Source organism: Mycena indigotica (assembly GCF_014461135.1).
Source record: "Mycena indigotica strain 171206Taipei chromosome Unknown Mind.scaff0013, whole genome shotgun sequence".
Taxonomy (NCBI): domain Eukaryota; kingdom Fungi; phylum Basidiomycota; class Agaricomycetes; order Agaricales; family Mycenaceae; genus Mycena; species Mycena indigotica.
This window is the reverse complement of record NW_023503012.1, coordinates 1,546,597-1,565,138: the sequence shown is the minus strand read 5'-3', so window position 1 is coordinate 1,565,138 and position 18,542 is coordinate 1,546,597. Positions and strand designations below refer to the sequence as shown.

Genomic DNA, 18,542 nt, shown 5'->3' with positions numbered 1-18,542 from the left:
CCATCGTTGGGATCACGTTCGCAATGGTGCTTTTGTTGTCGGCGGAGAAAACAGTCGTCGCGTTCTTGAAAACCTGATGCGGAACAATTTGAGTACTGTGTAGGCTGCTGAAAAGACATACCTGAAGCGTGTAGATATTTCGTACTTGCGGAGGCCCTCGAGTTCGCGGTTGCCAGTAATTGAATTGATGACCTCTTTGTATTCGAGCGCGACAACGAGCATATCGTAGGTCGAGTTCCACCTTGTTCGGACATCCCGAGGAATGAGGCGCACTCGCATGTGGTGCTTCTGGCATGCTTTGCGCCAGGCCGGCAGAGCCACAGTTGTCGAGTTCACGATGAAGAAGGCCAGTTTACGAATCTGAAGCACATTTGTCAAGATGATGAATAAGAGAAGGCGCGACATACCCTGGAAATAGCAGTCTTGAGTAACTTAGACGATTTCGTGTATGCTGCGCGCTGTTCGTCGTTCAATTTGTCGTAAGCATCACCCTCCTCATCGATTTCGTCCGACAGGTCTGATAAAATCGACAAGTCTGTAAAAGTTGAAGAACGGTAATGGGACGACAACGAGCTGCACGTAATACTTACTGTCAGTCGTATCCGCTAGGTCTTGCAACGATTCGGCATCGTCCAGCTCCAGTGGAGGGATAGCATCGTCCTCGCTATCGGCGACGTCATCTCCTCCTGCGTCTTTCTTCTTCTTCTCGGGGGGTTGAAATGGACGAAGGAACGCCTTGACAGCGAGATTGAGTGTGTGGTTGAAGCAACGCACGCGGTTGACCGCCTCGAATGCGTTGTTAAGGTTGTTGCTCAACGCGTCATTTTGTGTGTCGTTAGAGGTGGCGTTGTCTCCGGTCCAGGCCAATATCTCGAAACCCATGAGATGGAAAATCATAAACAGGAGGTGAAAGTGCAGACCTTGTTTGAGAGATTGAACCGTTGGAGCATTTCGTTGAATTCACGCGCCAACGTTTCGCCTGAATGCAACTCAGGGACCTCGTAGATGTCGATAAGGAAGACAAGTGGATGCCCTTCGTGCTGAAGATGCACGGTCCACGCAACGAATGCACGGTGATTAGGCGATGTCCATGCATCCGTCGCAAAGCTGAGCTGCCCAGGGACGACCATCCGTTTCAATGAGCAGTTTGACATCTGGTTCGAAGAACTGGTAGACCCCAGACGTCCACTTCTTGGCTGAACGACATTGTGAGACAAGATACATGACTGAAAGGCCAAACTCACCGTCAGCATTCTCTTTGTCGATGTCAATAGCGTCCTCTGCCGATTTCTCCCGTTCTCCATCAGAAGATGACGATTTGCTTTTGCGGGAGCCACCTAGCCATGAAATCAGTATGATATTTGACAGAAAATGGGAGACATACCAGAGATGGAGCTAGTGACACGAGAAGCGGCCTTTCGAACCGACTTGCCGGCTCGGGAGACAGAGCTGGCGGCCTTGGAGGCTGCCTTGGAGGCCGCCTGGCTCATCCGAGCACCGAAAGACGACATGGGTGAGTTTGTCTTTGGCAGCCATTTTTGCAAGGCTTTAAGCTTTCGCGTTGGCTTGGCTTTTGCTCCTGAACCTGCTCAGAGGGGGCAGTATAGCGAAGAGGAGGTGGTACCTGGGCCAGAGGAGGGCCTAGGCCGCTTGTCGCAGGAGGAGGAGAGAATGACGTGGCGAGAGCCGACTTGTTGGTCATTCAAGATTCGTAATCACACCGGCCGATCACACCGGCCGGGTAAACCCGCCCCGGGTTCCGGGACTCACCGGATATGCTCGGACACTGTCCCGGCACCCGGACCCGGAGCACCCGGACCCGGTGACCCGGCCGGGCTCCCCCGCACCCGTGCTCTACCCTATGTTCCGCCTGGCGAACGAGCACAAGTAGCGAAAAATTCTGCTACTGCTAAGCTTCATGGACCAAAGCGGCGTCATCGATACCTGGTTTACCGCGTATCGGAGGTGGGTTCAATAGCCTTGATGCCTATAAGGTCTAATTCCACCTAGATGCCATCCCATTTGCGCCTTCGTGCGGCATCAGAGCAACGCGCTATCAAGAAACAACTCAACTATCTGGAGAAGAAGTGTCAGCAGCTGCGGGCTGAGCACAAATACTTGCGCAAGGTGCTTTGTGCACCGGGTGCTCGGGTAGGGGGTCTAGAGAAAGAGAATATTCGTCCTGTGTAGCTTGTGTCCTCGATACCGAAATCCCACAAGGAATTGATGTCATCGATAACCCCTCATCTGACACCACGACTCAGACCAGACAATTGCGCTGCAACGCTGGAGCTGTGGCTACTCGCTCAAGGGCTTTTATTGCTCTTGTATATGGCTCAACTATTCTACTGCCAACCACATGGTCCATGCCCCAAATATTACGACAGCAAGAAAGCGCACGATATTCACCAGCGAACGTGTTCATCTTTCAATGATGTTGACGAGGGGCTGGAGGCGGCGCTGGCGCTTCGAAAGCGACAAAGGCTTGAGGAAGAGCAGGCTTCTGCACTGCTGGTAGCGGAGGACACCATGCAGGTATGTCATTATCATATGTGGATTAACACGCTATCTCATTACATGCAAAGTCGATATCGAACAGCATCCTGTCATTTCGCAGCCACCCAACTCTGTTGACCCACAGCTAGATGTTGTGTCCAATACCCCACTGCCGGCCCACTTGCACGATCCACCAACAGACTCTTCTCAGTCAAACCTTGGGCGACCAGCACGAAAGAAGCGGTTGACGTGGAAGCTTCTGCAGCAGCTTCCTGAGCCGCCTGCCTCTCTTCCCGACATTCCCGAAGAAGATACAGAAAATGTCGATAATAGCGCGCGTCAGAGCCAGAACCGTTAGCATGGCCCATCTGAACAGCGCCAAACAACTTTGGCCTGTTTCGCGAGTACCTGTCTATTCCTTCCCACAACCCCGACACCGACATCATACTGTCTGACCTCTCTGACCTCCCTGCGCCTGTGCAACCAAACCGACAACCAGATGGTGAGACACGTCTGTCTCCCCTCTCAACTCCGCCGGCAGCAGATGCACTCGCAAGCGCCAAGAACAGTGGATCTTATGGGCCATTCGGCAATTACACGGTATGGGGATTTATGAACTGGATGTGGACGGGCTCGGGCTCGAAGAGTATTGGTGAAGGTCTGAAGCTTCTTGACTACTTGAAGTCGCCGCTCTTCAAGCTCGCAGATCTCATGGACTTCGATCTCAAAGCCCAAACGGAACAGTTTGACAGGCTGCTACGTGGAGTAACCAGTGAAGTCAAAGACGGCTGGCAAACTGCCAGCGTCGATATCCCCGTTCCCGACCATCGCAAACGCAACGACAATGACCCTTTGTTATACTTCCCAGTCCCAGGTCTTCACTTCCGCGATCTCACCGAGACCATCAAGTCAACGTTGGAATCTGCAACGGCCAAAGCATTCCACTTTACCCCATTCCGACAATTTTGGCAGCCAGCAGACGGCAGTCCACCGCATTGAGTTTATGATGAAATCTACTTGTCAGACGCGTATATTACAGAATACGACAAGCTACAGCGGCAACCTCCCGAGCCTAACTGTTCGCTCGAGCGCTGCATTGTTGCGCTGATGTTCTGGTCAGACTCGACCCATCTCGCCAATTTTGGGACGGCGTCCTTATGGCCGCTTTATCTGTTTTTTTGGCAATTATTCGAAATGGCTGCGCAGGAAGCCACGGACACATGCGTGTCATCATGTCGCGTACATGCCCAAGCTTTGTGTTCAGGTTCATCAGAGATGGTCCAGTTTTTGAACGGTTTGCAGCTCCCTGATACCTTTTTCGACTGGTTCAAGGTGGAGACCGGGGAGGCACCTCGTCCTGAGGTGATTGCTCACTGTCGGCGGGAGCTGATGCATGCCATCTGGCGTTTCTTAATCAACGACCGATTTATCAAAGCCTGCAAACATGGTATTGTTATCCTCTGTCCCGACGGGGTTTTTCGCTGCTTTTATTTTCTACTTTTCACGTACTCTGCTGACTACCCGGAGAAGTAAGAGATCCTTTGTCATAACTACCCTACATAACTGACTATTGACAGAGTCCTTTTGGCTGCAATTCGTGGCCTTGGTCGCTGTCAATGCCCACGGTGCACGCTTCCGACCGAACTCTTTCATGAGTTTGGGACCGTCACTGACGCCAACCGACGTATCAAATTGGCTTGACAACTAACCCCGAAATACCAGTCGATGATCGCTCGTGCTCGCTATTTCATCTACCGTGCCCAACGTGTCATCAAGGGCAAGCAGATTGAAGGCATTTTGCAACCTGAATCTTGGGTTCCGACCGAGGTGAGTTTCCACCGGTTTGCAGTGAGACTTAATTGACCGATTCCAGAACGCATTTCTGAAGATGGAGTCGTTTACGTGGGATATGTACCGGATGCTGGCGCCCGATTTGATGCACGAATTCGAGCTGGGCGTGTGGAAGGGTGCCTTTGTCCACCTCATTCGCATATTATATGCACACGGTGGCGACGCTATCACAAACCTTAACCTCCGGTGTGTGGCTCCTTGAGATCCTCTTCTTTACGACTAACCAAGCTTAGCTACCGTCTATAGCCCACATTTGGTCGAGACACTATTCGGCGGTTCACCAATAATATGTCAGCAATGAAGAAGCTTGCCGCCCGTGATTATGAAGACATGCTTCAGGCAAGTATTCTTGAATTATATATGTGGTCTGAGTTGAACTCCCCAACAGTGTTCGCTACCGGTTTTCGAGAACCTGCTGGATACTGAGCAGTATTCAGAGGACAACGAGATCATTCTTGATCTTCTGTTCGCCTTTGCATATTGGCATGGCCTCGCCAAGCTCCGAATGCATACTGCCCAAACCCTCGACTACCTGCAGGAAGCTACCCGCGATCTGGGCTATCAGCTTCGACGTTTCACCCGCACAACATGCAGGAGCTTCATTACCAAAGAACTGCCACGTGAAGAAGCAGCGCGACGGAGACAGTACGCTCGCAAGGTCCGAGATGCGGCTTAAACTGGCTCAGCAATACCACCCGAGACAAATGCTGGGACTAAGGTCAAAACTTTCAATGCAAATACGGTCAAGACTCACTTTCTCGGTGACTACGTTCCGACCATACCGCTCATCGGAACAACTGATTCTTATTCGACCACAACGGTAAGTCACCATGTTCTGTCCCAGAACAAAACTCATACTCTTCAGGGAGAGCTAGAGCATAAACAGGGCAAGGCTTTCTATGAGCGAACAAGCAAAAACAACGCGACCTCTCAGATCAGTAATCTCGAGCGACGGGAGGCAGCTCTTCTGAAAATTGCGGATGATGTTCGGACTTTGCCACAGCCTGTGCCCCCAGTCGACGACCCGGTCCTGACGGGTGCAAAGCGAAAATGGGCGACAACAGCCAGAGCGACCAAGAAGCAGGACCCCACTCTCAGCTTTGCTCAGGCAGAGGCCCTCCCATATACGCCTCCTGAGGAGCATATTCATATCTCGCTCAGCCGACATGTGCATGTCAATCTCGACTTTTGGATCGAACAGCATCTCGGTGACCCTGCGTTCCAGGTACTCTTACTACCACCTTGCAGAATCCATATTAACCTCTAATAGAATTTTCGTGTCAAGCTACAGACTTATCTACTGGGTCGTCTTCTCCACCCAGAGTACTCCAGTGATGGGTCGGAATACACCACCCTCGACCGCAACCGTCTCCATATCCCTAATCAACGGATCTTTATCCACAAAGTCTTACAAGTCAACTATACCAGCTACGATGTCCGCCGTGGCCAAGACTCGATGAATCCACGCACTCATGCTGATGTTCTCACCCTCGCCCCTGAAGACTCTGCAGACGAGCATCCTTTTTCCTACGCCCGTGTTATTGGAGTATGGCACTGCGAGGTCCAGTATTGTGAGTTCGGCCAGCTAACACCTGCGAAAACTGTCTGCCTGCTATTTGCTCGCCATTTTCGCCTCGACAAGACGTTCAAGGGCGGCTTCAAGCGTCGACGCCTGCATCACATCAAGTTTGTCCCCGAACACGACGACAATGCCTATGGCTTCATCAACCCAGACGAGGTCATTCGCGAGGCACATCTTGTTCCCGCATATGCACACGGAGTCACTGCGCGGGTTCACTATCAGTCAATTGGGCGACGCAAGGGCGATTTCAATGACTGACAATACCACTATGTCAATTTGTAAGTCAGCCATTGTCACTTTGCAGATACTGATCAATACCTAGCTTTGTTGACTGGGATATGTTAATGCGCTACCTTGGCGGTGGTGTCAGCCATTCTTACCGAGTTCTTGTTCCCAATCCGCCACATGAACCAGAGGAGGAGCTTGAAGAGGAGGATTGGGAAGATGAACCAGAGCAGCCTGTCCCAGCAGCTGCCCATGCAGTGCCTGAGTTGAATATCAAGTTTTTGGAGATGGACGATGAGTTGGATGCAGAGGGAGAAGAGTATGATTCTGAAGCAGAGGAGCTGTTGGATGGTCATGACTCTGATTATGACTCTGAGGATGATGAAGAAGGTGGTCCTGTAGATCTGGGCCCTGAGGATGGGGCAGATGGACTAGGTACTGACTACCAATACTTAGCATCAGGCTCTATTGAGTAATAGCAGAGGTGTCACTGTAGAAGTGTCAAAAGGCTTCTGGTAATTTATAATATGTCTTGAAAAGTTTTCAATCAACTGCAATGCCCACAGAAGCATTGGGCTATACTGTCAAACCCTAACCAAACCTGGCTATCTCCTTGCAAACTCTTAACAGGAGTTTCATTCAAGTGTAATAATCATATATTCATGGTACAAAATAAAAACCAGGTGAGAGCTATTTTAAGGCCTGTTGAGAGCCTTGCCAGCCCCGGCAAATGATAAAATCATTTCGGCTGTCACCGGCTCTCAACAGGAATCCCACTTTTTCCTGATGTAATATGTTAATCCTTAATATTACTTTTAACTTATGTTGTTTTCCAGGTTTATTAGCATAAGTGTTGATAGGCTTGTGCTTCTTGCTAATACTACATTTTATGAGGACTACCTTAGGCTAAAGATAAGAATGACCTAGGTGTTTTAGAGCTGAAAATACAGACTGAGACAAAGACTGAAAAGAAGATAGAGTTTAATCTTTATTTGAGAGAAGTCTAGCTAAAAGCCTTTTATTATTAGAGTTGATCTCTTCCTAGTCTTTAGGTTTCAGCTTAGGTTCATATTATTTTAGATTAAGAAATTAGTTTTAATACTGTTTTCTTTTACATTTAAGCTAAAATGTTACTGATTTAACAATCCTTTCAATTCTATATAAGTGTGATGGATAATGACGCATTCCATCAATTGATCTGATCAGAGACTCGATCAACTCAGTGACTCAATACTCAAGTCATGTTTTGACTTACGATGACTCAGTAGATAGTTAACTCATGTTCACAGTAGCATATATAAATGCCAGTCTGGGCCATTGTCCAGACACATCTTAATCCACTACACTCTCAGCACTTTAGACAGCTACTTGCTTCTAAACCTTCTGTGGGATCATACTAAAGCCCTGCACTTAAATCATCCTATCTTGCAGTCACACTGGTAAGGCTTGACCTATTGGTGTAGACACAGACTATCATTCTGTTACAAAGACTTGCTCTTGCCTGAATTTGGTAGCAGACTGGGTTAGTTCCTAGGTTTCTATTTGATTTGTAGGAGTTTGTGAACTAAACCTCACTATTGCCTTTTTAAGTAATTTTGATCATCAACAAAAACTACTCTATTCTTTTACACTGGTAGACTCAGCCAGAAACCCCCTTTTCCTTTATTCCAGAGCCCAGGATGTTTTCTTTTGCCCCCATTGTATTACAGTCATTTCCTCTCTACTACAACTCTAACATCTTGAGTCATCCGGCTGCACATTCTCTGACTCTGTACTTGGGCGCCATCTCCACGCATCACACACTTGAAATCTACACAGATGTCATCATCTTGCTAATAGCAAAACCTCTCACCTCTGATGCTGATCATCTCCGCCATCACACAGCCTCGACATATGGTGCTACCACGCTAGGCAAACCTTGGCTGCTTGACTTATAGCCTGCCACCCGTCAAATGTTCTGGAAGGTCTTCCCACAAACCCTGACAAAGCCGAGCAACTGTGAGATGACAATGCAAATCGTGCAGCAGCTAGGCGTGAAACTGCTCCAGTGCCGTATGGGCTGCCGCACATGATTGACTGACAGAACAATGTTAACTTGCCTATTATCACACCAACACCGCATCTGAGTTATTCACTGAAGACGCCCGCTCAAAGGCCTGCTGCAACATCAGAGCTAGGACGCAAGCTCGCGTTGGCCGCTGGGCATGTCACCGCCTCCGAGCTACCGTCTAATCGAAATGTCGGTTCTTCTTAGCCAGCAGACATATATATTACACTGTTTAGAAAGGTATAGTAACTTAAATTGATTCATAGTGCTTCTTTATTATATTATTAGTATAATTTTTACAATATATAATCAATTTCTAAGTAGTAAATAAAAAGGTTAATTGTAGTAAATAGATTATTAAATTATACCCCACCTCTTACTATATTTAACAATCCGATTTAGGTAACTAGAAAGCAAGGCAGCAGTTAAGTTAGGTTAAGTTCAGTTAGAACAAGTGCAAAAACAAGGACAAGAAAGCTAGAAAGCTTGTTTATAGTAAGAAATAAGTGGCTAGGAAGCAAGTTTATATGTATATTAGAGTTAGTATCTTGTATCAAAAACAGATATATTTTCTAGTTCATTTTGTAAAGCACTTTGGAGGTTGAGCTTAATTATTTCTTCTCTTATATTTTATAATAGATTTTATTACTATATTTAAATATTCTAAATCTAGTATTAGTTGTTTTCTGCAACTCAAACCCTAAACACATATACACATAACATACACATATATATATAAACAATTAGTGGATTAGTAGATTAATAAGGTTGAGGTCTTGATTAAACTCCTTTATTAGTTTACTTTCCTAGTATATTAACATACTCTATCTTATCTAGTACTCCTAAATTTGCTATTCAAGCTTCTCAATAGTATTGCAAGCTTTGCTGATATATCTAACCTGCCTTTGTTAGCACTTACCTATAAGACACTAGCTGATATGGTGAGAATTGTCATAGCGTACTCCTACTAGTACAAAAGGTTTATTTTATAAGGAAATGTTTTCTGGAAATTTCCACAACTTTACTAGTGCTGCACTGCCTAAAGCTCTCATTAAAGCTCCAACAGCTTACAAACATAGTTCCTATTATCACAATGTCATAATTAACATAATGCAGCAAGTTAGATAAGCTAACATATTGAAGCTATAGACAGATAGCAATGGGGCTGGAGAGATGATAAGAACACAAGTCTAACAAGTTTGTTTAGAATCTAGTAACCCAATGATTTCAAATCAATAGACTGACATTTAATTATGTTATTATATTCCTTTTAATACCTATTTATATTTCTACAAAGCTTTCATAAAATCTCTGCAATAGCCGGGAGCCCAAGATAATAAAACCTAATCTAGTAACAGTTTTTCTTAGCTGGGTCAATCTTTAGATCTGCAAACTAGATTCGTGTTCTTAAAGACCTTATTATGTAGTCTACATAGCCAGGATTAGTACCTATTCTTAGGTAAGTGTCACAAACAAAGCCGGATCAGATGATGGGCCAACTTAATAGATAATTAAATGATTTAACTTCGTAGTGGTTAATAATGGGATTAAGTTGTATTGATAGGTATGATACAACCAGATGACTATTTCCCAAGAGGTAGGAGGGAAAAGAGAATAAAAGCGCTAGAGGCAGAAGGTCACTAGTGTCCTCCTTATATACTAATTCCAGGCTGACTAATATAACTCACTCTAACTCATACCAACTCATACCATGACTCACTCTGACTCAGATTGATATGACTCAGTCTGACTCATTGATAAATTGATGGATGATATCATCTAACCAAATATAGTAAGGCTGTGCTAGCCTTTGTTTGGGGTTGGTTGGTGTGATGTGGTGAAGGTTGATGATATTATCAAAAATTGATGATGAGATCAAATAGTGTAATAGTAAGCCATATAAACCCTATAAAGACACTAAATCAATATTATGTCAGCATAACCCAGTATTCAATACTAGGCTTGGTTAGCTAGCAATACAAGCATTATAATAAGTTTCAACCTTAGCAACACTAAAATGCTAAAGTTATGTAGGACGTAGGAACTATGCTAGAATCAGGTTAATTTAGAATCATATAAGAGTAATATGCTCCTACTGTTATTGTAACTTATAGGGAAAAAAGATCTATCTGCTTATTATAGGCTATAACCTGTGTGTCTTATTTAGATTGCAGCTTATACAGTGTTTAGAAAGCCTAGACCCTTATAAATTTTAGACTTTCTAAGTTTATCCATAAACCATCTTGAAATCAGTTCAAAAGAAGTAATGAATATATTATCTAAATTATACTTTTGTGGATATATTACATATCTGTAAAGTATGTTAAAATTATGAGTGATATAATTCTGTACCTCTAGTGGTCTTAAAAAGAGCTAGTGGAATCCTTAGAACAATACTCTGACTAGCAACTTGTGGCAAGATAGCTCTAAGACCATGTAGCTTAAAATCTTATTACTGTTTAAGGTTTTATATTATTCCCTTAGCTTTACCTTCCGCTTGCCAGTTTCAGAATCATAACATGATCTCAATCATACCCCCCTCCCCCCTTATTCTTATCGCATAGCCATCTACTTAGACGGAGCTACTGAAGCACTAGCATTCTATTTTAAAATATATCACCTGCCACTTTTTTGCTTAATGTTTCAGAGGATACTTTTATTTTGCATAAGAAGGTTGAGCTTGACTTTGGCTGAGAGAAGTTTCACATTATCAGTTCAGTTCCTCTTTAAACATTTTATTTAGGCTAATAACCTGATTTCATAGGCAAAACAGAAGTAATACCAAGTTACCTGCATATCTATTATAATTGGTGTAAAGCCAAACCCACATTAACAATAAATCGACTTATTAAAGGCATGAAAATACTGTATTTATTAAATACAGATTCTTAAAGGAACTACAGTTTACCCACATCCTATTACTATGGCACGGCTTATAGTATTGATAAACAAGTACCATATTAGTATAGTGTTTTCTTGGTTGCTTTTATTTTTTTTTATTTTAACACATGAGCAGCAACTACAGCAACTGTTGCATTAACAATTAGACACTCAATGAAACACAATAGCACAGCAACTTAGTTAAACTGTGGCAATAATAAGCTGCAGTCTGGGACAGACCAGGAAATAACTATTTTTATTAATTTCATTTCTTAGAGTTGACATGAGTCCTAAATGGTCAACTATGGAGTTATCTATAAAAAACCAGTCAAAATACACGAGATTGTACTTAGCAATTCTGAAATCTTGACTAGGAAAAGCTTGCAGAGCCCATTCCTCGCTAGAATCTATCTAATTCTATGCAAAATACCCCAAAGGTGTCACGAACAACACCAATTCAGAGGATGCCAGTTAGCCAGTGAAGGCTAGCAAGAAGCACCATGAAAACATATCATAAAGATGATGCAATCTGAAGACCGGGGTACAAGACAAAATACTTATATACACTACTACCAGGTGTTTACTATGCCGAATACAAGAGGCAATAACATCATACTTTAGTTATGCCTTTATGTGCTGTTTGCCTCATGTCCAACTCCACGCTGTCAATCAATATCAACATCGACATCTAATAATCCAATCACCATCTTATGGTCTATCTTATCTCCTCCTTGTCTTATCTTATTAACCAGGGCCAAAATAAAAGGTTTAAACAGCGAAGAAAAAGGTTTCTTGAACCCAGAGTTTGACATTACCCCCCTTCAAGGTCAACGTCCTTGTCGACAGAGGGCATTAGAGCACGTTTATCATCCCCCCCCCTTCAGTCTTTACAAAATAGCCAGTCTGGTAATTAAAGAGTTTCCGGGGTGGATATGGGAGCTTCTCTTGCATCAGCTTATAATATTTGACCAGGTAATCCCAATGACCCTGGGCAAGTTTTCCTAGTGAATGCATTTATCTGGACCACTCAATTCTTAGTATTAATTTTCTGGGCATTTCTGGCTTTCTCTATCTCCACTAACTCTAGACTTATGTCTACTAACTTTCCTAGCTCTGAAGTGAGTGGACATCATATCATGACAATGAAACTGCTGTATAATATATATACTTATATATTATAAATGCTGACATAGAGTCTACTTAACCTTATGTATTCATCTGCACTAGTTATAACCCTTGTATAATCCTTGGCATTTGCCCATTATCTCACTCGGGCTATCTCCATTTTAAAATACATATACATGTAGCCCATGACCACATAGCTCTACAGTCACACATCCACTCTATTTGATATTTTCCTGGAAGCTTCACAGTGTTCACTCCTTCTGCTGGTGCAGTCAAATTCATCACTGACAATCCTAGTCAGTCGGATAAGGAGCTTTTGACACATTCCAGCTGACGAGTCCCGACACATGGTGATGCCACCGTGAAGCTGGGTTTGATGCCGTCCTGCATTCGCTGGGAGTTTTCCTATCATGATTCCAATGTCCACGGCGTCATCTACGAGACACACCGAGCAATCATGCGTGCAATGGGCCACTCGACGCGCGAGATCACCAGTAAACTAGGAACAAGATGTGATGCGCATCGGCGCGGCACCCGGGTGCGGCATTGGCAACGGATGACAGGTGCGTCACAAGGCAAGCGGTTTTTCCTCCGACCTTCGCCTTGCTCCCTCTTCCTCCGCCCGTCATTTTTGAACCACCGGTTATGGCGGGTCTTACACATGCACAACAGCTCGAGCTACTCGTCCCGCCAGTCAGGGCTCCCCGCCCACTGAGCGGACCGGGCGACCCAGGCACACGCGTGGCATCGATACCGCCGGTGTCACCGCCGAAGGCTGCGCAACGCGGGACAGCGACAACGACATCGCCCAGCGCTCCGCCACGTGTGCTGCAGTCCCGCCACACCTTCCTCGGCGAGCTCTTCGAGTGCGTTAGCTCTCCCTTTATCTTTCCGCTCCGTCCATGCGGCGCATGCCCCTTTTTTTGCTGACGGAACATGATCTGCACAGCATGCTTTCCAAACGTCCGAAAGACGATGCAACGATATCTTGGTCCAGCGATGGCAAGAGCATGGTCATCAAGAAGGTGGACGCCTTCGAAAAGGACGTGTTACCCGTCTTCTTTCCCAGCCAGAAAAAGCGGACTTTCTTCAGAACGCTGCAGGTGGGTGGTTGATGGCACCCTAACATAAAGCACGCTTCACTGTCGACAGAGGTTTTCATTCAAACGGCTGACGGACAAGCACGGAGCTGTCTCATTCAGTGGGTCGCCTCGTCGCCGTTCTTCGTCCGTTCTTTTTTCTCACACGTCATCGTAGCTCATGCAGACCTGAACGACCGCTCAACCCGTGCGGAGTTCCTTGCTGTGCCGCCCAAACTGGACCCTCCCCGCAAGGAGCGGGGTAAAGCGGGGGACTCAGACTCGGAGAAGAAGGGGGAAGTGACCCCACCATCATCGGCCACGTCAGCAGCCTCGGCAAACCCCGCTACGGCGAACACGGGGCCGGCACCTATGACGGCTGCGCAGTTTACCCCGAGTCCGACACCCGCGACGCCTACAACTACAGCGAGCAGTGGCGAGGCTTCCACGGTCGGCATTCCGCGCTCCCACCCGACTCCACCACCCTTTGATAAGGCCAATCAGATCCCGCTTACATCAATGTACTGTGCTTCGTGTCACCAGCTCCCGCCGCGCTGGACCGAGTACCACTACCCTGATGTGGGTGGGGTCGTGCGGTGTGGATATTGTGGCCAGGGATACTACCTCGTGCGTTTTGGTACTTCCCATTTTGTGTAACTTCCTGAGCCTCGTGACAGAACTCCACGCCGACGCCCGCGAGACTGCCGATTCTCATGGGCCCTGCCGCTCCGCGCCAAGCTCAGGTGCTGCCAGCTAAGCGGAAACGTGAAGACGATTCGGACTCGGAGACGGAATCGAGCAAGCGCAGCAGGCAGGACACCAACTCTGATGGCCCACCCTCTCGCTCGACTTCGCCCTCGACAACATCGGAGTCCACGACGGTTTCTATGTCGACGATAAGGCCCATCACGGCACCATCAGCGCCTTGCGGATCGCCGCAGACTGCTCCCCCGTCGGCCGAGGACTCCGACGAGGAGATGGCGGACGTGGTGAAGCTCACAACCGACAGCGCGGCGTCCTCAACAGCAGAGAGGTCGCCCGCAGCGTCTTACGCACATGCCTCTCGCGTCGCTGACGAGAATACAAGCACGTCACCTGGCGAAGAGCAGATGACAGTTCCGGCGCCCGATCCGTCATCGCCACATCCGCAATCGGCCGATCACGCTCCAGCCGAAACGCAGCACGCCTCGGCTCAACCACTGCCCACGCCCATGCCCACGCCACCGGCGCTGCCCCCGCCGCCGCCGGTGTGCGCAGCGTGCCGCATCGCAGGAAAGGGCATGGGGCGGTACGTCATCAGCGGGCGGGAATGCAGCTTCTGCGATCGCGGGTCGGCGCGGGCGGGGCCAGCGGCAGTACCAGCAGTGGCAGGCGGGAAGGGCAAGGAGCGGGCATACGGGGAAACCAGTGCGACCTCACCTCCTAGGAAAAGCACGAAGGGGGCATTGAGTTTGAAGAGGATCCTCGCGGACGACCCGCATGAAGGGATGCCGCCGCCCGCGGCCCTTCCGGTGCGGTTGCGGGCCGTTTGAGGGCATGGACAGGAGCTTACACCTGTTATTATGGGCTGCTAATCAGCCGGTTTCCCTTGTGTACATATTATCTCTGTATAATGATCAGGATTGACGAGGTACTCTATCAGGAATGACATTTATGTGCTGCAATAGCAAATTTTAGAATAATAAATAATCAGGATAGCATCTATACTTATTTTTGTAACTGTGGGATTGTGCCAGTTAGCATCACAATCCAAATGTTAAAGAAAAGTGACCTGAAACCCTACTTATAGACTGGTATGTGTTATAGTACTATGTGATAGAAGTTCAATGCAATTGCTCTGTATGACATGCAAATTCTATTCCCTGTAATCTCTATAACTCAGAGAAAGTAATCTAGAATGATGGTCACTCCAAGTAGGCAAACTATTTTGGTAATAGTTGTTTGTTGAATAGTCCTCACAATTATTCAAAAGAAAAAAGAAAAAAATCAAGGCCTGAAAGAATGAGTCTAAGGGGGTTTAAGATTCTTATCAGACATATGAGGTAGAGGGAGCGGGCTAAAAAAACTTTTTGTATATGAAAGATTTGAGCCTTATATTGGTGTAAAGACATTGAAAATACTGTAGTATTACATACATAAATCTTTTGAAAAAAAAAGTTCCATAAAGATTAAATTTTTGTGCCACTTTTTGATCACATCAGTGGCCACATGATGTTAATTGTGGGAACATAGTACCCTATATGGCAGGTGGGGGAGGGGGGTCCCCCGAGGGTCAGAAAAAACTTTCTGACCTATATCCGTGTTTCGAATGTTGGACCCCCCCTTGAATGAGTCAACAGATATTGCCATGATATTATTGCAGAACAGAAGAGGTGTATACTAGCAATAATAAGCTAATAGCAAGGGGCCCGCGGATCAGCAAGCCGAGACATCAGGTCACACATGTGACATAGGGTAGGGTGGGTTGAGTGCTCTGATCCTGCTTGCCAGGAGATCCAGCATATGGTATACAGATACTTATTTTGTTTTCTGGCTCTGTGACTTATGATGACAAATGCTTTCCTTTTTTGGAAGTTATGTGCCTTAGTCATGCTTATGTAAATAGGGTAGGGAGGGTCTGCCAGTGCTTGATTCACTTTTTCAACCTGATGTCTCAGATTTTTTTTTTTTGCATGGTACCCTTGGCTAATAGATGCCGTATTGATTGACTGAGGTGCCACAAGACTAGCATTACTTGTGGCAGATCAAGAGTGCAATATATAGTCAGCTACTCCTGTCAGGACTCCAGAGTTCTTTCTCTTTGGATCCTCCTTTGCTAGAACCATGATCTCAGGCTCCAAGCTCGCCTTACACTGCTTCTGCTTCTGCTTGCTGCTAAGAAAGCTTATAAGAATACTATAGTATTTTATTCAATTCACACGTGTCATTTGAACCCAGGTTCAGGGTTCAGGGTCAGCCAAGGCCGGTTTTGAACTGAATTAGGCTAAAAACACCGGTTCAGGGCCTAGTTCGAACCCGTGTTCAGGGTTCAGGTCCGGCAAATCTGGCTCTTTACCAAACCCCGGGTTCTCGGTTCGATTAAAGGTGGCCGAGAACTGGACCAAACCGGACCTGAGCATCACTATTTCTTGCAGGAAGAAAGAGCCTTGTTGTGTGACAACTAAAGACAAAAAGAACATTGAAGAACATCTTTCAGTGCACCTTTCTGTAGCGGGTAGTATTGAAAGGAGTTCTTTTTATAGCCCAAAAAGGAACTTTTAAAACCGAGAGCAAAAAATAACCTGTGTTAATTTACAGAAAGACATGCAGAAGGGCTCTATTTAGAGAAAGATAACTTGTTTAAGGCTGAGAGGGGCACAAAAAGCAACTTGTTTGCATTTGTCTGGTTTCTGTTTCCATCTAAACAAAAAGATATTGTTGATTTGACTAGAAAATATAGATTTAAATAGATAATATTTGAATTTCTAGTGTGAAAGTGGACAGTAACCATAATCAAAGCAGTAGAAAGGATCAATGTAACTATGGAGGGCATTGTGTTTTATTGAGAACAAAAAAGTGTTTAATGATTGTCTTAGATCATAGATGAAAAAGTTTGAACAAGGAATCATGGTCCGTCCTGATTTGATTGATGGTTTTTTTTTTAAATCTGAGCAGCCATCTATAAAATATGATCAAATGTGAATGCTCATCACGTTTACCATTGCATAGGTTGGTTTGCAAAGTATGCCGATCTCCCCTGAAGTCTTTCATCCAACAAGTTCCCGCACATGTGCGTTGCATCCACAGGGCCATAATCGATCTGGCACAAGATTGCCTTAGGTTGGCGGCAACTTGGGCTGTATTGTGGTTCAAATCAGGTTTGAAATGCCTGGTTCCCATTGTGAGGCCGCGACGGCCATCACATCTGTATTTCCAACAGCTGTTGCCGTGGCCTACCTGTCAGTAGGGCCTGGTTTTTATTGGGGTGTTTTGAAACCGGTTTGCTGTCAAGATCAGATCAACGGCCGTTGCTGTAAGGGCAACGGCTGGCACCCCTAGCCCAGGCTGGGACAATATTGATTTTCAGCCGGACTTAACACTAAGAGCACACTGACCTTTTCCCACACATGCACGCATACAGACTTAAAACAGGTGTTTTTGGTGTTTTGAAACAGCCCTTTTGAAAATAATAATAATAATAAGTGAAGCAGGGGTGCAATCGCGTGGAAAGTCCTGCTGGGGCTGGGGCTGGGGCTGGGGCTGGGGCTGGGGCTGGGGCTGGGGCTGGGGGCGTAGGCGTCGCGCGTCACGTGTCCCGGATGCGCATATGGACGCCGCGCCGGCGCCGCGAAACGCCGATCAAGCGATCATCCTTCTTTGCTGTTCTGGTCTCGACCTCCATCACCATCACCATCAGTGCCGCCCACAAAAGCATCGCCCATCGATGGCGTGCCCTGAGTGGGCGCCTGGGTAGGTTAGGGCAGCGAGGCTCCCAAACGGGGCCGCGAGGCTTCCAAAGGGGGAACGAGGCGCCGTACGTGGACAGAAGCGTCCAAATTGGCGATGGCGCGCGAAGCCGGGAAGACGAAGCCGGGAAGGCGCGGGTGCTGTCAGGCAGTAGCCTTTGCGGTACGTATGCGTAGGGGCGGTGGGGCCAGCCAGGGTCGTGCCCGTGTCCGCGGCTTTTTTGCGTTGTGATGGCATTTTTTTTTGAGGCGCTTCTCAGGTGGGCTCTGCCTTTTGTCCTCTGCTGCCACCACTCGACGCTCCTGCGAACCCACGATAGCGATGGCAATGGCGGCGACAGACGCAGAGCCCGAGCGCTATGCGTACGAGCGGGGGGCGGTCACGGTGGCGCTGCCGTGGCCCGTCAAGCTGGGGACGATGGACGTTGGAGGAGGGGGACTCGGACAACAGCGAGCGACCACCGGCACTGACACTCAAATCCCGGCGGTCGGCCACGGGCGGCTCATCTCCGCCGCCCCACCCAAACGCAAGCCGCGCGCGCGCGCCACTGGCAGCGCCCGCCCGTCCGCGCGCGCCAGGCCGTACCCGCCGCCGCTGCCCCTCCCCCGCGACCCTGACCAACACCAATACGAACACGACCGCGACTCCGGGCAGCGGCTCTGCGTGCGCCAGTGCACGTCGCTCGTGCGCGTGCGCCTCGCGGTGCCGGGCCACGCGCAGGGGCGCCACGACTGGTTCCTGCAGTGCGGCGCCGCGCGCTGTCGCCGGCTGTACACGCTCGACGGCGCGCCGGTGTACGCCGCGCCGGACG

The 18,542-nt window shown here is 47.3% G+C and overlaps 4 protein-coding genes across 4 annotated transcripts; all 4 read left to right on the top strand.

Moving 5' to 3' along the window:
• Positions 1–1,264: 1,264 nt before the first annotated feature.
• Positions 1,265–3,495, top strand: MIND_01278600 (uncharacterized protein; the record flags this gene model as incomplete). Its single annotated transcript, XM_037369257.1, has 6 exons — positions 1,265–1,352; positions 1,400–1,965; positions 2,011–2,127; positions 2,191–2,535; positions 2,600–2,834; positions 2,873–3,495. 6 exons carry the CDS (start codon positions 1,265–1,267, stop codon positions 3,493–3,495), a joined length of 1,974 nt encoding a protein of 657 aa, XP_037214463.1.
• A 726-nt stretch (positions 3,496–4,221) lies between these two features.
• Positions 4,222–4,593, top strand: MIND_01278500 (uncharacterized protein; the record flags this gene model as incomplete). Its single annotated transcript, XM_037369256.1, has 3 exons — positions 4,222–4,323; positions 4,370–4,533; positions 4,581–4,593. The coding sequence occupies 3 exons, from the start codon at positions 4,222–4,224 to the stop codon at positions 4,591–4,593; spliced, it is 279 nt and encodes a 92-aa protein (XP_037214462.1).
• A 239-nt stretch (positions 4,594–4,832) lies between these two features.
• MIND_01278400 (uncharacterized protein) lies at positions 4,833–6,187 on the top strand (the record flags this gene model as incomplete). Its single annotated transcript, XM_037369255.1, has 4 exons — positions 4,833–4,992; positions 5,034–5,167; positions 5,213–5,572; positions 5,618–6,187. 4 exons carry the CDS (start codon positions 4,833–4,835, stop codon positions 6,185–6,187), a joined length of 1,224 nt encoding a protein of 407 aa, XP_037214461.1.
• A 6,625-nt stretch (positions 6,188–12,812) lies between these two features.
• On the top strand, positions 12,813–14,817 carry MIND_01278300 (C2H2-type domain-containing protein; the record flags this gene model as incomplete). The annotated part of the gene is made up of 5 exons (XM_037369254.1): positions 12,813–13,072; positions 13,156–13,309; positions 13,359–13,407; positions 13,464–13,912; positions 13,963–14,817. Exons 1-5 carry the CDS (start codon positions 12,852–12,854, stop codon positions 14,815–14,817), a joined length of 1,728 nt encoding a protein of 575 aa, XP_037214460.1. The 5' UTR covers positions 12,813–12,851.
• Between the last annotated feature and the right edge of the window lie 3,725 nt (positions 14,818–18,542).